The sequence below is a fragment of the Bos taurus genome, chromosome 5 (assembly GCF_002263795.3).
Source record: "Bos taurus isolate L1 Dominette 01449 registration number 42190680 breed Hereford chromosome 5, ARS-UCD2.0, whole genome shotgun sequence".
Classification (NCBI taxonomy): domain Eukaryota; kingdom Metazoa; phylum Chordata; class Mammalia; order Artiodactyla; family Bovidae; genus Bos; species Bos taurus.
Window position 1 is genome coordinate 112,654,499 of NC_037332.1, and position 24,669 is coordinate 112,679,167.

General features: G+C 50.2%; 1 protein-coding gene across 1 annotated transcript; it reads right to left on the reverse strand.

The window, feature by feature from the left end:
• Positions 1 to 217: 217 nt before the first annotated feature.
• Positions 218 to 10,543, reverse strand: PMM1 (phosphomannomutase 1). The gene is made up of 8 exons (NM_001076083.1): positions 10,106 to 10,543; positions 7,479 to 7,596; positions 5,902 to 5,978; positions 5,681 to 5,772; positions 5,387 to 5,486; positions 1,893 to 1,968; positions 1,132 to 1,247; positions 218 to 761 (listed from the first exon to the last, which is right to left on the reverse strand). The coding sequence occupies exons 1-8, from the start codon at positions 10,190 to 10,192 to the stop codon at positions 639 to 641; spliced, it is 789 nt and encodes a 262-aa protein (NP_001069551.1). The 5' UTR covers positions 10,193 to 10,543; the 3' UTR covers positions 218 to 638.
• Positions 10,544 to 24,669: the final 14,126 nt, after the last annotated feature.

The following is a 24,669-nucleotide window of genomic DNA, read 5'->3' on the forward strand; positions in this document are numbered from 1 at the left end:
GGCCCAGAGCTGCCTGTCTATCTGGGTCCTGGGGGAGGGGGCTGGGGGACGACACCCCAAACAGCTCATTTGGGGTTCAGTGGCCCACCCTCCTGGACTGTATCACATCTGCTATGTGACCTGGGCCAAGTCCCTGCCACATGCGTCAGTCTCATCTACAAAGTGGGGGCCGGAACAGTGTCTATGACGGGGGCCAATCAGCCACTCGGGCTCCATATCACGCTCCACAGGGTTTAATATCCATGAGATAAAGTTCTCACGAAAGTGCATGGTCCCCACTGCTCTGCACCCCATGGAGGGCAGGCAGGCAGGCAGGGCGGGCTCTATCTCGTACCAACATTCGTACAAGCTTCCCGAGTAGACAGAAACCTGTTCTGCCAAGAGTCTGGGCAGCAGCTGCAGCCAGGGCCATCGGATTGGGCTGGAGGACGGACGCGAGGCCCACCAGGAGCTGACTGGCTGTGGGTGGCCGTCCACACAGATCCTGGGCCCGTAGAGCTGGGCCTTCAGTAGGTAACATGAGGCAGGGGTCCTGGGCCAGAGGAGGGGCCTCAGCACCCCCCAGCGCCAGGGCCAGGGGCTCTCTCAGGCGTGGGCAGAGCTCCCTGGAAGTCCTGAGGGGCAGGTGTGGGCCCTGGTCACGCCTTGTGGGCTGTCTCTGGGAAGAAGAGCTCTCGGCATCGCTGCACCGTGTCCTGCGGCGACACCACGCTGTGGCCGACCGTCCGTGGGTCGGTGTAGATCTCAAAGTCGTTCCCACCCTACACATGGAGGAAGGGCAGTGAAGGCATGTGTACACGTGTGGTGCCTCGAGGAGGCTCCCAGGTTTGGGGCCCAAAACCCACCCTGGCCTGGGGGTCCCCTCCCCACACTGGATCCTATACAGCTGCTCCTCTGGCCCCCCTCAGAACCGCCAGGAGGCCCACCTTCACCACATCGGCCCTGACTTGCTCTGTGACACGGGCCAAGTGTCCACCCAGCTCTGGGTCCCAGCCTTCCAATTTGTATAATGGGGCTGTTGAACACTGACTGCTTTCTGGGAGTTTCCCAGGAGGTGTGTCCCATCATCCCGTGTCCTGGCCCTAATCTGGGGGGCTAGGGGGACCTGGGCTGAGCCTGAGGCACACTTACAGGGCTGGTCTCATTCCCAAAGAAATGGATGGTGTCGAAGCAGTCCTGGTCCAGGCTGTCCAGGCAGTAGCGCTTGTCCCAGCCCTCAGGGAAGACGTCAAAGCTGATCATGCCTCCTGCAGGGTGTTGGGGGGGCGGGCAGATGAGGTGAGCAGAGGGGCGGCTCACAGGGCCTTGGGCAAGGCCCTTCATTTGTTCATTCATTTCAACAACGCCTAAGTGCCTACCGAACACCAGGCGCAGGGCACCGACAGGCTCAGGATCCTCACGGGGTTACGATCCAGGTGGGAGGAGGGCCGGGAAGCGACCAGACCACCTCTCAGCTCATGTAAGTCAATGGCAGGGGTCAGGGGTGGAAGGGTAGGGAAGCTCCCCAGCTGGTGTGGTCTGGGGACAGCTCTCCAAGAAGGTGACACTGAGCTGAGACCTCAGCCAGAGTGGCAGCTGCCCGGGAGCCATAAGATCCTCAGGGCAGAGAAGGGGAGTGCAGGGCCTGGGTTTCATTAAAGTCAGAGGGAGCCTCGGAAGGGCTCTAAGCAGGGGTGTGACAGGGGCTGTTTGTCCATAAGGCTCCCTCTGGCCACTGTAGGGGGAAGTGGCGGTGAGGGTTGCCTGGGTTTAGGGGAAGCTTTGGGGGCTGGGGTCCCTGCCTGTGTTGGCTCAGCCTGCCCTTGATGCACCTGGGGGACTGGGAAGGGTTTCTGAAGATGCTCGGGTGCAGCCTGGCCTTGGCAGTGAGGCCCTCCGTGGGATGCACGTACCACGGGAGAATCGCAGTCCTTTGCCGGCAAACTCGGTTTTCAGGGCTTCCACGAACTTCTCCCGGATCTTCTCCTTCTGCAGAAGGGGAGGGAGCAGACTGAGGTTTAGGGGGCCATGTGTGCCGGGCCCTGGGCTGGGCAGACAGTGCCTGTGAGCTCACTGAGCCTGCCAGGTGGAGGTCATGACCCCCCCTTTACAGATGTGGAAGCTGAGGCTCAGAAAGGGCCGATGCCTTGTTCAGGGTCACCCAGCCTCAGAGGCAGGGCCAGAAGTCCTGAAAGTAAATTCAGTGCCAGCTGTGCTAGCGGAATTCGGGCAAGGTATCCTGAAGGAGGCCTTGGAGCAGAGACTCGAGGAGGAAGGCTGAAGGGATGGGACGGTCTGAGTCCTGAGTCACAGTGTCCACCTCAGGGCGGGGCTCAGCCCTGTCAGCTCTGCCCAGCCCAGCCACGGCTCAGAGTGTGAAGAGCCAAGAGCACGCAGAGACCTGTGAGTAAGTGGCACTGGTGGTCTAGATGCTGAGTCGTGTCCGACTCTTTGCGACCCCATGGGCTGTAGCCTGCCAGGCTCCTCTGTCCATGGGATCCTCCAGGCAAGAATACTGGAGTGGGTTGCCATTCCCTTCTCCAGGGGATCTTCCTGACCCATGAATCGAACCTAGGTCTCCCGCACTGCAGGCAGAATCTACCAACTTGGCTATGTGGGAAGTGGCAGCGGGCAAAGAAGTCAGCAGGAGGCGGGGACAATCACAGCACCCACCACGCAGCAACGTGCCTTCACTGAGCACCTCCCACATGTTCCCGGCTCCTACCCCTCTGGGCGGGACCTTGGAAGTCTCAGCGTATCTACAGACACCAAGAAGGGGACACTCACTCACCAGCCCAGGGATTCCCCAGCCTGGCCTTGCTGGAGCCACAGAGGGGAACAGCCATGCTGGGCCTGGAGGGGAGCATCTTAGCTGCTGAGCTGATGGGGGCCACGGCTGTGGGAGCGGACGGCAGGCTCGCTGTGGCCGAGGCACCAAGGTGGCAGCCCCCATCTGGCCACCTTGAAAGACCAGCAGGATGATCAGCACACAGAGGGCCTGGAAGCCAGGCTGGGGAGCTTGGACACATCCCAGGGGACCAAGAGCCGCTGAGGATTTCAGAGCATGGGGGTTAAGGCGCCCAGTTCTCCACTGTAGTCAGTGATGGGTAGGACTAGAAATGGAAGAGAGGCAGGTGGCGGCCAGCAGTCTGGAGCCTGGAAATGTGGTCCAGGGAGCACATGAGAGATAAAGGCAGGCTGCCTAGGTCCCAGGCCCAGCCGCTGTGCCTCCTGGCTATGACTCTGAGTCGATTTCCTGGGCTTAAAGATAAGAGGTGTATTGAATGAACATTGACATACTCTCATGGGAACAGAGATGAGGCATATAACCTTCCTAGAAAGCCCTGGCTTCCCAGGGAGGCCAGCCTCTATCAGAGGCCACTCTGTGGGTCCAGTGTTAGAGCTAAGGGTGCCCCAGGCTCAGAATAAACGGTCCAGGGCAGCTGCACTGTCTATCTCCAGGGAACCAGGCTGGTCACCAGACAGCCCCACATGCCAAGTCCAGCCTGAGCAGAGACCAGCACGGTGTCCTCAGGCTGGTTCACATGCTTTCTGGCCTCAATGTCCTTAGACCCTGTCCTCAGGGTCTGAGGGGGCTGAAGGAAGGTAAAACATTAGTATTAGATCTGTGCTGGTGAAGTGCACACAGATCAGAAGGTTCATGTCCCTCTCCAGTATCAGAAGAGGGCAGAACTAGACCCAAAATATAAGAGAAGACCCTGAGGGCTGTGGGAAGAGTCAGCGTGTTCCACCTCATGAGATGGGAACTGTGATCATTACCACTTTACAGGTGAGAAAACGAGGCACACAGCAGAGAAGCCCCTTTTCCAGGTTGCTGGGCAAATGGGAGGTGGAGCTGGGATGGGAAACCTGGGTGGCCTGAGAAAGGCCCACCTCTCCATATGTGTGTGGGAGGAGGTTCTTGGCCAGTGATCAATAACCCACTCCAACAAGGAAGTCTCCATGCTCGAAGGCATTGCCTGTGGGCCTTAGGGCCCAGGGTGGGAATGGGGATGAGCTGGATAAGCTGGGAGTTGTCACCAAGTCCCACACAGCCTCTGGGAAACATCAGAAGGAAGCAAGCAGAAGCCCAAGTTCAAATCTTTGGGCTGCAACTCATTCCCTACATAACCTTGGGCAAGTCACTTTTCTCTGAGCCTCAATTTTCTCATTCATAAAATGGGGATAACATCATCTATTTCATTCAAAAAGTATGTCTCGAGCACTTTTGTCAGGCATATGCTGGGCCCATGGATCTAGCAGCCAAGAGCCACAGAAATCCCAGCCCTTAAGGAGCTTACAGCTTTAGTGAATGAGACAGATAATCAAGATTTAAAAATAGGTGATGCACTGGATTAGTGGGTGGTGAAGGCTGCTTGGGAAGAAAGAAAACTTTGAAGATGAGGAAGTACAAGAGGGTGCTGGGTTAAGTGTCATGCTTAGGGAAGGTGACACTGGAAGGTGACACAGAGGCGACACTTGAGCAGATGTGATGGAAGTGAGAAGACACAGCCCTGAAGCAGGAGATAGTCTGCTGTCTCTAGAACTGGCAGGGAGGGCATGGCTGCGGCAGAAACAGCAAAGGGGAGAGCAGAAGGGCAGGCCAGGGCACCTCCCAGGCAGGCCAGTGGCTGAGAATGCACCTTGCAATGCAGGGGACGTGGGCGCCACCCTGGTCAGGGCACTAGATCCCACATGTTGCAAGGAAGACCCGAGGCAGCCAATAAATAGAGTTTAAAAAGGGCAGCCAGTGGGAAGGTCAGAGATGGGCTGATATGAAAAGGCCTGGGGGACGGCCTCCATCCCTGAGCGCTGAGGGCAGGGAGTGATGAGCAAAATCCAAGTCAAGGTCAGCGGGGGCAGCACACCCAAAGGTGACAGGGATCTTGGTGTGTTCCAAAGACAGACGCACAGGGAGAAGGTGTCTGAGCCAGGCAGACCCCCAGAGACCACGGGAGGTTGGCCAGGGGGCCCATGGAAGGACTGTTAGGCAGGGCAGCCAGATGTGCTTCAGAAGGTTCTCAGTGGCACTGCTGGAGAACAGGTGGGCAGGGGGCAGAGGCACACACAGGGGTGAAGGGATTTTTTTTGAGACCAACTGGGGGGCTGAAACCCCAGGAATTACTGCTGGACTCTATAGGGGTGGGAAGGTAGAAGAGATGCCCTAGGTGTTGGCTCAGGTGAGCAGGCGGCTGGTGGTCCTGGTCGTCAAGGGCAGTCACCGAGCCAGCAGTGCTGGGAAGACACAGAAGTGCCGACAACCGTGGCACAGAGCAGGTGTCCGAAAGGGTACTGGTTGAATCAGAACAGCCTGCCACCACGGATCCCTTTCACGGATGAGAAAATAAAGGCTCAGAGAGGTCGAGTGACCGAGGTCCCTGAGACTAAGGCTGACAGTGGGCGGCACCTTGTCCAGCTCGGAGAACTCGATTCGCTCCTCGAGGGTGCAGCTCCGGCCGATGGGCGAGATGTTCAGCATGCCGTTCCGGAACTCGATGAAGGTCCCACTGGGGGCGAGGGGACGGGCGGAGGGGCAGGGAGGCGGGGCCAGAGAGAAGAGGGACCCTGAATTCAAATCCAGTCCCACCGGCACTTCACGGGGGACACGCATCCACCCCTGGACAAGTCAGAACCCATCTGTGAGACTCCATGCCCACCACCCCCACGCCGGGGAGGGTGCCCAGGAGGGGTGGGATCTCACCGCTTCTTGGGCAGCCTGAGCAGGGCCATGTAGCGGAGGCAGAAGTTGATCAAGTCCTGCAGGAGCTCTTCCCCCAGGTGGTTCTGGATGGTCTGGGCAAGGGACACAGGGCTCTGAGGCTGGTGGGCACAGCGTCCCTCCCGCCCAGGACAGAAGGCACCCAGAGACTGTTCCACTGTGGAAAAGTGTCCCAAGACCCGGGGGAGAGGCAGGGCACTGACCTGCTTGGAGAGCAGCCGTCCATGCTTATACTGCACCGTCCCGTTCTCAGCAAACACATAATCAAACTTCTCGATAACTTCAGGTCCACGTGGAGGCCAGAGGGAAAGACAGAGTGTGAGACGAGATACCCAGAGCCAAGGAGAGAAGTGAAACCCACACTCCTTGATCTGGCATTCAAAGCACCCTTGTTCCATCCCCAACCTGCTTTTCCAGCCTCCTCGCCTTCGCAACTTGGTTTTCTTCCAAACATGCACACAAGCCCGTCACAGCCTTAGGCCTTCCCTCCTGCAGCTCCTTCTGCCTGGGATGCCCTCCCCCTTCGGTTCTCCTCCAAGCTCCAGTTCCCTCCTCTGGAAGTCCCCCAGGGCTTCCCAGCAGAGGGCATCATTTCTGCCCTGCACTCCCACAGGCCCTCAGCACAGGAACTTCTTTTCTGTTTTACAACTTCCATCACTGTGCCACCGAGGCTGGCCGCACAGGGACAGTTTTTGACTCTCACTGCCACCAAGAAGCGGCTGGAGCACAGCCAGGAGGCTGCTGCGGGGTCAGGTAGGGGGAGAGCACCCGGACGATGGTGGGGTGATGGAGACATGGATACAGGAGACCTGGACGCGCGGAGACATTTTTGGACTTGCAGATAAAATAGACAAGGGGTTGGGAAAGGGGGCTTTCCTGATGGCTCAGATGGTAAAGAATTCACCTGTAATGCAGCAGACCCAGGTTCGATGCCTGGGTCAGGAAGACGACCTGAAGAAGGAAATGGCAACCTACTCCAGTATGTTCGCCTAAAGAACTCCATGGACAGAGGAGTCAGGCGGGCTACAATCCATGGGGTCATAAAGAGTCGGACACGACTGAACAACTAACACTTTCACCCCTGGGGAAAAGTCAAGGAAGCCTCTAGATCCACAGAACTGCCAGGATGACTTTAGAACCCTCCTCTGTTAAATGAGATAATCATTCACAACCTAAAGCATGACAGTTGTGAGGATTAAATGAAAGGAAGTTAATACAAGGTCATTTTCAACCTGTGGTAGCTGTTATTGATTAGGTCCATTTTAAAGATGAGGAAATCAAGACTCAGCAGGGAGAACTGAGAAAGGAGACTATGTAAGGGCTGGATTCTGTCTGCTTGGTTCCCTGCTGTTTCTCCAAAGTCAGCACGGCGCCTGGCGTATACTAAGGGTTGAGGTGTTAGTCACTCAGTTGTGTCTGACTTTTTGTGACCCCCATGGACTGTAGCCTGCCAGGTTCCTCTGTCCATGGAATTCTCCAGGCAAGAATACCATTCCCTTCCCCAGGGAATCTTCCTGACCCAGGGATTGAACCCAGGTCTCTCACATTGCGGGCACATTCTTTATCATCTGAGCCACCAGGGAGGCCTGGCACATGGTAGGTGTTGACCAAATGTTTGTTAAACCCCGGAGCAAACACCCGCCTATTCACTCTGCTTGCTCTGCCCCACAGAAACAGGACTGGGTCTTTGAAGGCACATCGCTCCAGGCGTCTCCCAAACTCCCCACACCCTCCACTCCCACCACCCAACTGTGGAATTGGTTCTGGCCTCTCTTCTTACCTTCATCCCCCTCTCCCAGCTGCTCGGCAATTTTCGAGTAGTCAGAGCCGCCCACCACACCAATCTGCACCCTACTTCGCAACTTCTGCAGGAAGGCAGCCACCTCTGGGTCGATTTTCTGCAGGGGGCAGGGAAGCACAGGCTCCGTTGGCATGTCTGGGCCCTCCACCCACCCTCACTCAGGGCTCAGAGTCCTGGGAACCCATGTTCCACCCAGATCTGGGGCCAGTCAGGGTTCAGAACCCAGATCTCCAAATTAGAAGCGCTTGGGTTCAAACTCTGGCTCAAATTCCTCAACAGCAGGATGACCTCAGCAAATGGCTTTGCCTTTGCCTCAGTTGTCCCATCTATAAAATGGGGATCACAGTAGAACCTGGAGAGGGTCACTGTTAAGGATTAAATGAGACAGTGCTTGGAAAAACAACTAGCAACTGGCTTCCCTGGTGGCTCAGTGCCAGAGGATCTGCCTGCCGATTCAGGAGACAGGTTCATCCCTTGATCCAGGAATATCCTACATGCCATGGAGCAACTAAGCCCGTGAGCCTCAACTACTGAGCCTGTGCTCTAGGGCCAGTGCAACTACTGAAGCCCAGGAGCCTGTGCTCCACAGCAAGAGAAGGCCCCGCGATGAGAAGCCCAAGCACCTGCAAGCAGAGTGGCCCCTGCTCTCTGCAACTAGAGAAAGCCCTCACTCACAGCAACGAAGACCCAGCACAGTGACACTAAATAAACAAGCAAAACAAAACAAAAACAACCAGTGACTAATCACTTGAAAAGACGTCCCCCCAAGGAAACGTAAACTAATGGGTTTCAGTCCTTGTTACTCCAAGCTGACACCGTCTAGGGTGGACAGAGGAGAAACGCACTCAGATGTTGCTGGTCAGAGCGTAAATTGGTATAGCCACTTGGAGGGCAATCTGGCAAGATCTAGCAAAACTTTACACGCTAGGACTTGTCACCCAGAATCGCCCAGGTGTATATGTTCACCGGGATGGTTTATAACAGTGAAAAACTGCAAATAAGCTAATCCATTGGAGAATGGCACACAGCTGCTCTGAAATTCTATACTGTGCTTGCACAGTAAGGCAGGACTGTGTTTCCAATATGAGAGAGCACCAAAACACGCTGTGAATGGTTAAAAGCAAGTTGCAGGAACTTCCCTGGTGGTCCAGGGGTTAGACACCGAGCTCCCAGTACAGGGGGCCCGGGTTTGATCCTGGGTTCAGGGAACCAGATTCCGTATGCTGCAGTGAAGATCGACGATTCCATGTGCCGCAACTAAGACCCGGTGCAGCCAAATTAATTATTAACAAAAAATTATGATATCGACTATTTTTTTTAAAAGCAAGTTGCAGAAGGGCACACACAGTATGATACCAGTTGCTAAAAACACACACACACAAACTCACAACTTTGGGATGGGGCTGGGCCGCAATCCTGACTAGTCAAAAGGGACTTTTACCCTTCTCTGTTACGCTTTCATTCTTTACAAGAGAATGTGTTTGTGAATATGCGTACAATTGAAAATTAACTTAAAATGTACTATGCACAGATCTTAGGTGGATGGACAGACAGCACTGACACTCTAGTCTTGTTTAGGCCCTGGGAGCAGTGGGAAGGCAAGGTGGCCAGATTGCTTCCTGTGCCCCCAGGGCCCTCATTCATTCAGGGGTTGGGATGCTAAGACCAGGGTTCCTATCCCTGCCTTGCCACCCAGACCTAGTGGCTCCTGCTCTAGGAGATTCCTCAGTAGGTCCTGGGGGACCCAGACCAGAGAGCAAGAAAGAGGCCTGCTTATCCACGCACCCAGCTGCCGGGAGCAGTGGTGGTGGAGGGGGGGGTTCATCCTGAGTTAGATCGAATGGGAGAAAAACTAGGTGTGGAGCAGAGGTTGGAGCATCAACCCATTGAGATGCTTTTAGAAAGAAAACCGCACTCCCACCCACCCTGAACCACAACATCCCCACGGAGACCAGACCAGCCTCCCACCCCTCACCTCCAGGAGGAAGAAGCCCCCAAACTCAGCCTGAATGGTACAGAAGCCCTCCCTCCCTGGAAGAGAATGGAGGTGGGAGAGGAAGTAGGGAAGGGGCTTGAGAAACTAAATGCAGGCCAGCCCGATTTTGCAAAGGGATGGCTCCGAGACGCCCACCGATGGCCCTCGCGCCCCACCGATAGGGACTCTTAACGCTTGGGTGTGCTGCCCTGTATGGAAACGCAAGGTTCAGACGACAGCTCCGGGCTACTGGTGTCACCTAGGGCTGAACTGGGGGTGGGAACCAAGGCTGGGGAGACGGGGGCGGGGGTGGGGTGGGTGGCGACCCGAGGCAGGCCTGGCGGGGGAGGGAATTAGGCCCCTGCTCGCAGCTTCTTCCCTCCAGAATCCGACCCATTCCCCTCGCACCCAGGCACAGAAAGTGGGCGCCGATGCTCGGGGGGGCTGTGACGTGGGGAATCGGGACGTATGATTCCCAGCGTGCGGCCCCGGGGTGTCAGGGGCCAGGTATTGCGGCAGCCCACGCACGGTCCCGGGGGATCTGGGATCACGCAGCTGCAAGTCACTCATTAGGCTTCTGGGTGTTCGCGTGACACCCCCAACGGGAGCTTCTGAACGAGCGGGGTCCTACCTGGCGAGCCGGCGTGAGGGTCCCGTCCACGTCAAACAGGCAGAGGACGCGCTCCTTCCTGCGGGCGCCCTCAGCGGTGACGGCCATGGTTGCAGCTCCCGGCGCCCAGCTGAGACGATGGCTAGGGCCGCCGGAGCCGCTTGGGATAGAGGACGGACGGGGCGGGGCCTAAGGGGCGGGGCCAGCAGGCAGGTCGCAGAGCGCCAAACTGGGAAGGGGCGTGGCCGGAGCGTGGCCTCGGTGAAGGGGCGTGGCCCGGATGCGGCCGACACAGGGCCTGCGCTGACGTGGGACGAGGATTCTGATGGCACCAGGCGGAGAAGGGCCCTGGCATCGGGAGGGGCAAAGGCTCGCAGGTTCCGTCAGTTCAGTTAGTTCAGTCGCTCTGTCGTGTCCGACTCTTTGCGGACCCCAAGAAATGCAACACGGCAGGCTTCCCTCGGATTTTACCAAGCCAAACCGGAGGCGGGCCTGGGCTCGGCCCGGAAGTGAGGGATGGAACCCGGAAGGAAGGGGCGGGGCCAGCGTTGGCCCTTGGCGGGATGGTTCCGGTGGCAAGTAGGGGCGGGACGGGGGCGGGGCCTCTAGCCCGCAGTGCAGAGTCCGCGGGCGAGGCGGGGCTCAGCGACCCGCTCCCTCCCTCTAGCACTACCCCTGTCCTGCCCCGCTCCGCCCAGTCCGCCACTCACCCCCGGGCGATCAGTACCTCTAGGGCTCACCCGCTCCCTCCTAAAGCCTTTGACCTACAGATCTCCACCTTTAAGAAATCTGATGGCCTTTGCTCAAGGTTCTGTACTTTGCTGAATGGCCTTCCCTGACCCTTACTTCTCTAGCTGTCATTCTGCCCACCTCATGAAGTGAAGTGAAATGAAATCGCTCAGTTGTGTCCGACTCTTTGCTACCCGATGGACTGTGGCCTACGAGGTTCCTCCAACCATGGAATTTTCTAGGCAAGAATACTGGAGTGGGTTGCCATTTCCTTCTCCAGGGGATCTTCCCGACCCAGGGATCGAACCTGGGTCTTCTGCATTGCAAACAGATGCTTTTATCGTCGAAGCCACTAGGGAATCCCGTCCACCCCCCATTAGATCAGATTAGATCAGTCGCTCAGTCGTGTCCGACTCTTTGCGACCCCATGAATCACAGCACGCCAGGCCTCCCTGTCCATCACCAACTCCTGGAGTTCACTGAGATTCACGTCCATCGAGTCAGTGATGCCATCCAGCCATCTCATCCTCTGCCGTCCCCTTCTCCTCTTGCCCCCAATCCCTCCCAGCATCAGAGTCTTTTCCAATGAGTCAACTCTTCGCACAAGGTGCCAAAGTACTGGAGTTTCAGCTTTAGCATCATTCCTTCCAAAGAAATCCCAGGGCTGATCTCCTTCAGAATGGACTGGTTGGATCTCCTTGCAGTCCAAGGGACTCTCAAGAGTCTTCTCCAACACCACAGTTCAAAAGCATCAATTCTTCGGCGCTCAGCCTTCTTCACAGTCCAACTCTCACATCCATACATGACCACAGGAAAAACCATAGCCTTGACTAGACGAACCTTTGTTGGCAAAGTAATGTCTCTGCTTTTGAATATGCTATCTAGTTTGGTCATAACTTTCCTTCCAAGGAGTAAGGGTCTTTTAATTTCATGGCTGCAGTCACCATCTGCAGTGATTTTGGAGCCCAGCAAAAGAAAGTCTGACACTGTTTCCACTGTTTCCCCATCTATTTCCCATGAAGTGGTGGGACCGGATGCCATGATCGTTTTCTGAATGTTGAGCTTTAAGCCAACTTTTTCACTCTCCACCCTCACTTTCATCAAGAGGCTTTTTAGTTCCTCTTCACTTTCTGCCATAAGGGTGGTGTCATCTGCATATCTGAGGTTATTGATATTTCTCCCGGCAATCTTGATTCCAGCTTGTGTTTCTTCCAGTCCAGCGTTTCTCATGATGTACTCTGCATAGAAGTTAAATAAGCAGGGTGACAATATACAGCCTTGACGAACTCCTTTTCCTATTTGGAACCAGTCTGTTGTTCCATGTCCAGTTCTAACTGTTGCTTCCTGACCTGCATACAAATTTCTCAAGAGGCAGAACAGGTGGTTTGGTATTCCCATCTCTTGAAGAATTTTGCACAGTTTATTGTGATGCACACAGTCAAAGGCTTTGGCATAGTCAATAAAGCAGAAATAGATGTTTTTCTGGAACTCTCTTGCTTTTTCCATGATCCAGCAGATGTTGGCAATTTGATCTCTGGTTCCTCTGCCTTTTCTAAAACCAGCTTGAACATCAGGAAGTTCACAGTTCACATATTGCTGAAGCCTGGCTTGGAGAATTTTGAGCATGACTTTACTAGTGTGTGAGATGAGTGCAATTGTGCGGTAATTTGAGCATTCTTTGGCATTGCCTTTCTTTGGGACTGGAATGAAAACTGACTTTTTCCAGTCCTGTGGCCACTGCTGAGTTTTCCAAATTTGCTGGCATATTGAATGCAGCACTTTCACAGCATCGTCTTTCAAGATTTGGAATGGCTCAACTGGAATTCCATCACCTCCACTAGCTTTGTTTGTAGTGATGCTTTCTAAGGCCCACTTGACTTCACATTCCAGGATGTCTGGCTCTCGGTGAGTGATCACACCATCGTGGTTATCTGGGTCGTGAAGATCTTTTTTGTACAGTTCTTCTGTGTATTCTTGCCACCTCTTCTTAATATCTTCTGCTTCTGTTAGGTCCATACCATTTCTGTCCTTTATCGAGCCCATCTTTGCATGAAATGTTCCCTTGGTATCTCTGATTTTCTTGAAGAAATCCCTAGTCTTTCCCATTCTGTTGTTTTCCTCTATTGCTTTGCATTAATCGCTGAAGAAGGCTTTCTTATCTCTTCTTGCTATTCTTTGGAACTCTGCATTCAAATGTTTATATCTTTCCTTTTCTCCTTTGCTTTTCACTTCTTTTCTTTTCACAGCTATTTGTAAGGCCTCCCCAGACAGCCATTTTGCTTTTTTGCATTTCTTTTCCATGGGAATGGTCTTGATCCCTGTCTCCTGTACAATGTCACGAACCTCATTCCATAATTCATCAGGCACTCTATCTATCAGATCTAGTCCCTTAAATCTATTTCTCACTTCCACTGTATAATCATAAGGGACTTGATTTAGGTCATACCTGAGTGGTCTAGTGGTTTTCCCTACTTTCTTCAATTTAAGTCTGAATTTGGCAATAAGGAGTTCATGGTCTGAGCCACAGTCAGCTCCTGGTCTTGTTTTTGCTGACTGTATAGAGCTTCTCCATCTTTGGCTGCAAAGAACATCATCAGTCTGATTTTGGTGTTGACCATCTGGTCATGTCCATGTATTGAGTCTTCTCTTGTGTTGTTGGAAGAGGGTGTTTGTTATGACCAGTGCATTTTCTTGGCAAAACTCTATTAGCCTTTGCCCTGCTTCATTCCGTATTCCAAGGCCAAATTTGCCTGTTACTCCAGGTGTTTCTTGACTTCCTACTTTTGCATTCCAGTCCCCTATAATGAAAAGGACATCTTTTGGGGGTGTTAGTTCTAAAAGGTCTTGTAGGTCTTCATAGAACCGTTCAACTTCAGTTTCTTCAGCATTACTGGTTGGGGCATAGATTTGGATTACTGTGATATTGAATGGTTTGCCTTGGAAACGAACAGAGATCATTCTGTCATTCTTGAGATTGCATCCAAGTACTGCATTTCGGACTCTTTTGTTGACCATGATGGCCACTCCATTTCTTCTGAGGGATTCCTGCCCGCAGTAGTAGATATAATGGTCATCTGAGTTAAATTCACCCATTCCAGTCCATTTCAGTTCGCTGATTCCTAGAATGTCGACATTCACTCTTGCCCTCTCTTGTTTGACCACTTCCAATTTACCTTGATTCATGGACCTGACATTCCAGGTTCCTATGCAATATTGCTCTTTACAGCATCGGACCTTGCTTCTATCACCAGTCACATCCACATCTGGGTATTGTTTTTGCTTTGGCTCCATCCGTTCATTCTTTCTGGAATTATTTCTCCACTGATCTCCAGTACCATATTGGGCACCTACTGACCTGGGGAGTTTCTCTTTCAGTATCCTATCATTTTGCCTTTTCATACTGTTCATGGGGTTCTCAAGGCAAGAATACTGAAGTGGTTTGCCATTCCCTTCTCCAGTGGACCACATTCTGTCAGATCTCTCCACCATGACCCGCCCATCTTGGGTTGCCCCACAGGCATGGCTTAGTTTCATTGAGTTAGACAAGGCTGTGGTTGTAGTGTGATTGGATTGACTAGTTTTCTGTGAGTATGGTTTCAATGTGTCTGCCCTCTGATGCCCTCTTGCAACACCTACCGTCTTACTTGGGTTTCTCTTACCTTGGGCATGGGGTATCTCTTCACGGCTGCTCCAGCAAAGCGCAGCCAATGCTCCTTACCTTGGACGAGTTAGGAAGCAGAAAAGCAAGCTTAGTTATAGACATGCAGAGTTAGGAGCAGTTAAAAAAAAAGAGTAGGACACTACTGAGTGACTGAACTGACTGAAAAAAAAAAAGGACTTCCCTGATGGCTCAAACAGTAAAGAATCTGCTTGCAATGCAGGAGACGCTGGAGACTTGGGTCCGATCCCTGGGTGGGGAAGACTCCCCTGGAGGGAGAAATGGCAATCCACTCCAGTATTCTTGCCTGGAGAATCCCATGGATAGAGTCCATGGCTATAGTCCATGGGGTTGCAAAGAGTGGGACATGACTGAAGTGACTGAGCACACAAAGTGAAAAAAAACACTAGGAATGCTCGGGCCTGCTCACTGTTCTCTTTATCTTCTTCGTTCTCAGGAAAGGGAAAGAGAAAAACTCATTCTTTTTTCTTTCTTACTGAAACACATCCACATACCTATGAGTAAATGCTTTTGATAGGCCTGTTTGTTTTCCTGTCTTGGTAGCTGTGGTACCCTGGGCAGATCCCTGGAGGCGGAGTCCGGAGAACTGCAGTGAGGTGTCTGATAATTTAGGGTCTTGGACAGGTCACCTTCCTTTGCTGGGCCTCCATTTCTTCATCTACATAAATGAGGATGTAATCCTGGCCTGTTAGGACTGTGAGACCATGGTGGCCAGGGAGTGTTGCCTGCCATCCTGTTGCAGAGAATACCGTATCTGACTCTGTGTTGGAACTGTTTCTTTTGACTTGCTTTTCACCGCTGTTACTATAATCATACATAATGGCCCATCGCAGAGGACCCTGCCCCTCTACCTGACTGTTAAACTAAAGTAAAGCAAAGTGAAGTGGCTCAGTCTGCCAGGCTCCTCCATCCATGGGATTTTCCAATCAAGAATACTGGAGTGGAAAAAAAAAAAAGAATACTGGAGTGGGTAGCCTTTCCCTTCTCCAGGGGATCTTCCCAACCCAGGGATGGAACCCAGGTGATCTTCCCAACCCAGGGATGGAACCCAGGTCTCCCTCATTGCAGGCGGATTCTTTACCAGCTGAGCCACAAGGGAAGTCCTGTTACACTAAAGTGCCTTTGTTTAGCTCACAGGGAGATTATCTGACCCTGCTCACCTGTGAAAAGAAGAGATTAACATATCCCTTCCAAAGGCTTCCCAGCTGGCTCAGTGGTCAAGAACCTGGCTGCCAATGCAGGAGATGCAGGTTCGATCCCTGGGTTGGGAAGATCCCCTGGAGAAGGAAATGGCTACCTAGTCCAGTATTCTTGCCTGGGAAATCCTATGGACAGAGGAGCCTGGCGGGCCCAGTCCATGGGGGTCGCTCAAGAGCCAGACATGACTTAGGGACTAATCAACTACAACAAAGGGGCCATAACTAGAGAGGCAAAAGGAAAAATCTTTCTTCCCAGGCCCTGCAGCAGAGTTTGTTTTAGTCATTAAACAACACGTTGGGCCAGACACCATTATGGGTCCCAGCCACACTGCAGGGAACAAAACCACAACTCTGACTGAGGTGACTAAGCATGCACGGAACATGTGGGATCTTAGTTCCCTGACCAGAGACCCCTGGAAGCAAGGATGCTTACCCTCGGCGGCACCACTGGGGAAGTCCCAGGAAGCTTTTGTTTTCCGTTGGATGCAGATAGCAAATGGAACCCTCTCGGAGGAAGTGAAGACTGAACTCTTTTTTTCTGCACTTCCTGTTCCTTCTAGATCTGGCCTCTGGGACTCTGGGTGTTCTCAGGGCCCAAGACCCCTCCCAGGATCTACCTAGTTTACAGGCAGTTGGTGGGGCTGGAACTACCTAGATCTATCTCTAATATCTCACAGTCAATACCTGTTCCTTTGCTTAAGAATTCCTATAGGGACTTCCCTGGTGATCCAGTGGCTAAGACTCTATGCTCCCATGGAGGGGGACTGGGTTCGATTCCTGGTCAGGGACTAGATCCCACATGTTGCAACTAAGACCCAGTGCAGCCAAATAAAATAAATTAAAAACATGTTATAAAGTAAAACGTACTATATGATTTCAGTTAAAAAAATGAAGACATATGGGCGTGAGAAATGCATAAATTGTGATATATTCCTACAATGCTATACAAAATAACAATTAAAAGAAATGAATTAGCCCTCATGTATCAGCTACGTAGAATTCAAAACTATAAAGTTGAGCAAAAAAAAAAAAAAGAATTCCTATAATATCCATCACATGCTCAGTCATGTCTGACTCTTTATGACCCTCATGGCCAGGCTCCTCTGTCCATGGGATTTTCCAGGCAAGAAAACTGAAGTGCATTGCCATTTCCTTCTCCAGGGGATATCGCTCACCCAGAGATTGAAGCCTAGTCTCCTGCATGGCAGTTCAGTTCAATTAAGTCCCTCACTTTAGTTCAGTTCAGTTCAGTCCAATTAAGTTCAATTAAGAGTCGGACAATTAAGTCCGACTCTTTGTGACCACATGAACCGCAGCATGCCAGGCCTCCCTGTCCATCACCAATTCCCAGAGTTTACCCAAACTCATGTACATCGAGTCGGTGATGCAATCCAACCATCTCATGCTCTGTCGTCCCCTTCTCCTCCTGCCCTCAATCTTTCCCAGCATCACGGTCTTTTCCAATGAGTCAGCTCTTCACATCATGTGGCCAAAGTATTGGAATTTCAGCTTCAGCATCAGTCCTTCCAATGAACACCCAGGACTGATCTCCTTTAGGATGGACTTGTTGGATCTCCTTGCAGTCCAAGGGACTCTCAAGAGTCTTCTCCAACGCTACAGTTCAAAAGCATCAATTCTTCAGCACTCAGCTTTCTTTATAGTCCAACTCTCACATCCATACATGACTACTGGAAAAACCATAGCCTTGACTAGACAGACCTTTGTTGACAAAGTAATATCTCTACTTTTTAGTATGCTGTCTAGGTTGGTCATAACTTTCTTCCCAAGGAGTAAGCGTCTTTTAATTTCATGGATTCAATCACCATCTACAGTGATTTTGGAGCCAAAACAAATAAAGTCAGCCATTATTTCCATTGTTTCCCCAACTATTTGCCATGAAGTGACGGGACTGGACGCCATGATCTTCGTTTTCTGAATGTTGAGCTTTAAGCCAACTTTTTCACTCTCCTCTTTCACTGTCATCAAGAGGCTCTTTAGTTCCTCTTCACTGTCGACATAAGGGTGGTGTCATCTGCATATCTGAGGTTATTGATATTTCTCCCGGCAATCTTGATTCCAGCTTGTGCTTCTTCCAGTCCAGCGTTTCTCATGATGTACTCTGCATAGAAGTTAAATAAGCAGGGTGACAATATACAGCCTTGACATACTCCTTTTCCTATTTGGAACCAGTCTGTTGTTCCATGTCCAGTTCTAACTGTTGCTTCCTGACCTGCATACAGGTTTCTCAAGAGGCAGGTCAGGTGGTCTGGTATTCCCATCTCTTGAAGAATTTTGCACAGTTTATTGTGATGCACACAGTCAAAGGCTTTGGCATAGTCAATAAAGCAGAAATAGATGGTTTTCTGGAACTCTCTTGCTTTTTTGATGATCCAGCGGATGTTGGCAATTTGATCTCTGGTTCCTCTGCCTTTTCTAAAACCAGCTTGAACATCTGGAAGTTCATGTATTGCTGAAGCCTGGCTTGGAGAATTTTGAGCATGACTTTAATAGTGTGTGAGATGAGTGCAATTGTGCAGTAGTTTGAGCATTCTTTGGCATTGCCTTTCTTTGGGATTGGAATGAAAACTGACTTTTTCCAGTCCTGTGGCCACTGCTGAGTTTTCCAAATTTGCTGGCATATTGAATGCAGCACTTTCACAGCATCATCTTCCAGGATTTGAAATAGCTCAACTGGAATCCCATCACCTCCACTAGCTTTGTTTGTAGTGATGCTTTCTAAGGCCCACTTGACTTCACATTCCAGGATGTCTGGCTCTCGGTGAGTGATCACGCCATCGTGGTTATCTGGGTCGTGAAGATCTTTTTTGTACAGTTGTTCTGTGTATTCTTGCCACCTCTTCTTAATATCTTCTGCTTCTGTTAGGTCCATACCATTTCTGTCCTTTATTAAGCCCATCTTTGCATGAAATGTTCCCTTGGTATCTCTGATTTTCTTGAAGAGCTCTCTTGTCTTTCCCATTCTATTGTTTTCCTCTATTTATTTGCATTGATCACTGAGGAAGGCTTTCCTATCTCTCCTTGCTATTCTTTGGAACTCTGCATTCAAATGGGTATATCTTTCCTTTTCTCCTTTGCTTTTTGCTTCTCTTCTTTTCACAACTATTTGTAAGGCCTCCCCAGACAGCCATTTTGCTTTTTTGCATTTCTTTTTCTTGGGGATGGTTTTGATCCCTGTCTCCTGTACAATATCATGAACTTCTGTCCGTAGTTCATCAGGCATTCTGTCTATCAGATCTAGTCCCTTAAGTCTATTTCTCACTTCCACTGTATAATCATAAGGGTCTTGATTTAGGTCATACCTGAGTGGTCTAGTGGTTTTCCCTACTTTCTTCAATTTAAGTCTGAATTTGGCAATAAGGAGTTCATGATCTGAGCCACAGTCAGCTCCCAGTCTTGTTTTTGCTGCCTGCCTGCATTGCAAGCAGATACTTTATTGTTTGAGCCCTCAGGGAAGCCCCAGGGAGCTGGTGAAATACAGATACCTCCACCCCCGCCACCCCCCCAGCTCTGGGATCTGGAAGATGTAGGGTGAGGCCCAGGTTTTTCCCTTCAGGGGTTGGATACACCTTTCCAAAGACAAACAAAAATCTACCAGTACTTTAGATCAGTAGTGAACCCGAGTTTCCTTACAAGTACCTTTCACAGTCTCACCGCAATCCTTTTCACAGATTCAGTTCAGTTCAGTTCAGTTCACTCGCTCAGTCATGTCCAACTCTTTGCGACCCCATGAATTGCAGCACCCCAGGCCTCCCTGTCCATCACCAACTCCCAGAGTTTACCCAAACTCATGTGCATCGAGTCAGTGATGCCATCCAGCCATCTCATCCTCTGTCATCCCCTTTTCCTCCTGCCCCCAATCCCTCCCAGCATCAGGGTCTTTTCCAATAAGTCAACTCTTCGCATGAGGTGGCCAAAGTATTGGAGTTTCAGCTTCAGCATCAGTCCTTCCAATGAACACCCAGGACTGATCTCCTTTAGGATGGACTTGTTGGATCTCCTTGCAGTCCAAGGGACTCTCAAGAGTCTTCTCCAACATCACAGTTTAAAAGGATCAATTCTTCGGCGTTCAGCTTTCTTCACAGTCCAACTCTCACATCCATACATGACTACTGGAAAAACCATAGCCTTGACTAGATGGACCTTTGTTGGCAAACTAATGTTTCTGCTTTTTAATATGCTGTCTAGGTCGGGTGCAGGAGGGCCAAGAGGAGCTACTCCACGTTCACGGTCAGGAGGGGCGGCTGTGAGGAGATACCCCTCATCCAAGGTAAGGAGCAGTGGCTGCGCTTTGCTGGAGCAGCCATGAATAGATACCCCACGTCCAAGGTAAGAGAAACCCAAGTAAGACAGAAGGTGTTGCGAGAGGGCATCAGAGGGCAGACACCCTGAAACCATTATACAGAAAACTAGTCATACTAATCCCACGGACCACAGCCTTGTCTAACTCAATGAAACTAAACTATGCAGTGTGGGGCCACCCAAGACGGGCGGGTCATGGTGGAGACGTCTGACAGAATGTGGTCCACTGGAGAAGGGAATGGCAAACCACTTCAGTATTCTTGCCTTGAGAACCCCATGAACAGTATGAAAAGGCAAAATGATAGGATACTGAAAGAGGAACTCACCAGGTCGGTAGGTGCCCAGATGCTACTGGAGATCAGTGGAGAAAGAACTCCAGAAAAAATGAAGGGATGGAGCCAAAGCAAAAACAATACCCAGTTGTGGATGGGACTGGTGATAGAAGCAAGGTCCGATGCTGTAAAGAGCAGTATTGCATAGGAACCTGGAATGTCAGGTCCATGAATCAAGGCAAATTGGAAGTGGTCAAATAGGAGATGGCAAGAGTGAACGTCGACATTCTAGGAATCAGCGAACTAAAATGGACTGGAATGGGTGAATTTGACTCAGATGACCATTATATCTACTACTCTGGGCAGGAATCCCTTAGAAGAAATGGAGTAACCATCATGGTCAACAAAAGAGTCCGAAATGCAGTACTTGGATGCAATCTCAAAAACGACAGAATGATCTCTGTTTGTTTCCAAGGCAAACCATTCAATATCACAGTAATCCAAGTCTATGCCCCAACCAGTAACGCTGAAGAAGCTGAAGTTGAACGGTTCTATGAAGACCTACAAGACCTTTTAGAACTAACACCCCCAAAAGATGTCCTTTTCATTATAGGGGACTGGAATGCAAAAGTAGGAAGTCAAGAAACACCTGGAGTAACAGGCAAATTTGGCCTTGGAATACGGAATGAAGCAGGGCAAAGGCTAATAGAGTTTTGCCAAGAAAATGCACTGGTCATAACAAACACCCTCTTCCAACAACACAAGACTCTACACATGGACATCAGCAGATGGTCAACACCGAAATCAGATTGATTATATTCTTTGCAGCCAAAGATGGAGAAGCTCTATACAGTCAGCAAAAACAAGACCAGGAGCTGACTGTGGCTCAGATCATGAACTCCTTATTGCCAAATTCAGACTTAAATTGAAGAAAGTAGGGAAAACCACTAGACCATTCAGGTATGACCTAAATCAAATCCCTTATGATTATACAGTGGAAGTGAGAAATAGATTTAAGGAACTAGATCTGATAGATAGAGTGCCTGATGAACTATGGACGGAGGTTCGTGACATTGTACAGGAGACAGAGATCAAGACCATCCCCATGGAAAAGAAATGCAAAAAAGCAAATGGCTGTCTGGGGAGGCCTTGCAAATAGTTCTGAAAAGAAGAGAAGTGAAAAGCACAGGAGAAAAGAAAAGAAAAGATATACCCATTTAAATGCAGAGTTCCAAAGAATAGCAAGAAGAGATAAGAAAGCCTTCTTCAGTGATTAATGCAAAGAAATAGAGGAAAACAACAGAATGGGAAAGACTAAAGATCTCTTCAAGAAAATCAGAGATACTAAGGGAACATTTCATGCAAAGATGGCCTTGATAAAGGACAGAAATGGTATGGACCTAACAAGAAGAAGATATTAAGAAGAGATGGCAAGAATACACAGAAGAACTGTACAAAAAAGATCTTCATGATCCAGATAATCACGATGGTGTGATCACTGACCTAGAGCCAGACATCCTGGAATATGAAGTCAAGTGGGCCTTAGAAAGCATCACTATGAAAAAAGCTAGTGGAGGGGAGGGGTTTCCAGTTGAGCTATTTCAAATCCTGGAAGATGATGCTGTGAAAGTGCTGCATTCAATATGCCAGCAAATTTGGAAGACTCAGCAGTGGCCACAGGACTGGAAAAAGTCAGTTTTCATTCCAATCCCAAAGAAAGGCAATGCCAAAGAATGCTCAAACTACGGCACAATTGCACTCATCTCACACACTATTAAAGTCATGCTCAAAATTCTCCAAGCCAGGCTTCAGCAATACATGAACTTCCAGATGTTCAAGCTGGTTTTAGAAAAGGCAGAGGAACCAGAGATCAAATTGCCAACATCCGCTGGATCATCAAAAAAGCAAGAGAGTTCCAGAAAACCATCTATTTCTGCTTTATTGACTATGCCAAAGCCTTTGACTGTGTGCATCACAATAAACTGTGCAAAATTCTTCAAGAGATGGGAATACCAGACCACCTGACCTGCCTCTTGAGAAACCTGTATGCAGGTCAGGAAGCAACAGTTAGAACTGGACATGGAACAACAGACTGGTTCCAAATAGGAAAAGGAGTATGTCAAGGCTGTATATTGTCACCCTGCTTATTTAACTTCTATGCAGAGTACATCATGAGAAATGCTGGACTGGAAGAAACACAAGCTGGAATCAAGATTGCCGGGAGAAATATCAATAACTTCAGATATGCAGATGACACCACCCTTATGTCGACAGTGAAGAGGAACTAAAGAGCCTCTTGATGACAGTGAAAGAGGAGAGTGAAAAAGTTGGCTTAAAGCTCAACATTCAGAAAACGAAGATCATGGCATCTGGTCCCATCACTTCATGGGAAATAGATGGGGAAACAGTGGAAACAGTGTCAGACTTTATTTTTCTGGGCTCCAAAATCACTGTAGATGGTGATTGAATCCATGAAATTAAAAGATTCTTACTCCTTGGAAGGAAAGTTATGACCAACCTAGATAGCATATTCAAAAGCAGAGACATTACTTTGCCGACAAAGGTCCATCTAGTCAAGGCTATGGCTTTTCCAGTAGTCATGTATGGATGTGAGAGTTGGACTGTGAAGAAAGCTGAGCGCCGAAGAATTGATCCTTTTGAACTGTGATGTTGGAGCAGACTCTTGAGAGTCCCTTGGACTGCAAGGAGATCCAACAAGTCCATCCTAAAGGAGATCAGTCCTGGGTGTTCTTTGGGAGAAATGATGCTAAAGCTGAAACTCCAATACTTTGGCCACCTCATGCGAAGAGTTGACTCATTGGAAAAGACTCTGATGCTGGGGGGGATTGGGGGCAGGAGGAAAAGGGGACGACAGAGGATGAGATGGCTGGATGGCATCACTGACTCGATGGATGTGAGTTTGAGTGAACTCCAGGAGTTGGTGATGGACAGGGAGGCCTGGCGTGCTGCAATTCATGGGGTTGGAAAGAGTCGGACACTACTGAGCGACTGAATTGAACTGAACGAGGTTGGTCATAACTTTCCTCCCAAGGAGTAAGCGTCTTTTTATTTCATGGCTACAATCACCATCTACAGTGATTTTGGAGCCAAAACAAATAAAGTCAGCCATTATTTCCACTGTTTCCCCAACTATTTGCCATGACGTGATGGGACTGGATGCCGTGATCTTCGTTTTCTGAATGTTGAGCTTTAAGCCAACTTTTTCACTCTCCTCTTTCACTGTCATCAAGAGGCTTTTTAGTTCCCTCTTCACTGTCGACATAAGGGTGGTGTCATCTGCATATCTGAGGTTATTGATATTTCTCCCGGCAATCTTGATTCCAGCTTGTGCTTCTTCCAGCCCAGTGTTTCTCATGATGTACTCTGCATAGAAGTTAAATAAGCAGGGTGACAATATACAGCCTTGACATACTCCTTTTCCTATTTGGAACCAGTCTGTTGTTCCATGTCCAGTTCTAACTGTTGCTTCCTGACCTGCATACAGGTTTCTCAAGAGGCAGGTCAGGTGGTCTGGTATTCTCATCTCTTGAAGAATTTTGCACAGTTTATTGTGATGCACACAGTCAAAGGCTTTGGCATAGTCAATAAAGCAGAAATAGATGGTTTTCTGGAACTCTCTTGCTTTTTTGATGATCCAGCGGATGTTGGCAATTTGATCTCTGGTTCCTCTGCCTTTTCTAAAACCAGCTTGAACATCTGGAAGTATCAGATGTTGAACATCTTGAACATCAGATGTATTGCTGAAGCCTGGCTTGGAGAATTTTGAGCATGACTTTATTAGCGTGTGAGATGAGTGCAATTGTGCGGTAGTTTGAGCATTTTTTGGCATTGCCCTTCTTTGGGATTGGAATGAAAACTGAACTTTTCCAGTCCTGTGGCCACTGGTGTGTTTTCCAAATTTGCTGGCATATTGAGTGCAGCACTTTCAGTGCATCATCTTTCAGGATTTGAGACTCAAGAAGGGGCTAGTGAATTGTCCTGAGGCACAAATGCAGGAATAGCAGGTGGGGTAAGCCTTATGGCCATCATTGTGTTCCTTTAAGAGGGAGGCTCATCGCTGGCAACTGGTGCTCAAGCGGGGGCCCAGGGGAGGCCCCAGCGAGAGCCAGGAGCAGGGTTGGGCAACTGGGACCGAGAGGTCTGGCCAGAAGGATGTTTTCAGAGCAACAGAGGAAGCCAGGCCTGAAAGCGGGTGCCTGAAAGTGGGGGCCTGAGACCCCGGCCTGGCTGGATCCTGCTCAGAAGGAAGGCTCTTGGCTCCTCTGGGCCAGACAGTGGCTGAGGTTTGGAGGTCAGTGACTTCTGTGTTTGCTCCGGGCGGTGTAGCTCCTACCTTGTGTGTTTCAGTTACTTTTGTAAGAACCC

Excerpts from the sequence above, each read along its gene's own strand:
- PMM1 (NM_001076083.1), bottom strand. The coding sequence starts at position 10,192 with ATGGCCGTCACCGCTGAGGGCGCCCGCAGGAAGGAGCGCGTCCTCTGC. Across the intron at positions 1,248-1,892 it reads AGGACTGCGATTCTCCCGTG|GAGGCATGATCAGCTTTGAC; the intron begins GTACGTGCATCC and ends AACACCCTGCAG. Across the intron at positions 762-1,131 it reads TTGGGAATGAGACCAGCCCT|GGTGGGAACGACTTTGAGAT; the intron begins GTAAGTGTGCCT and ends CTCCATGTGTAG.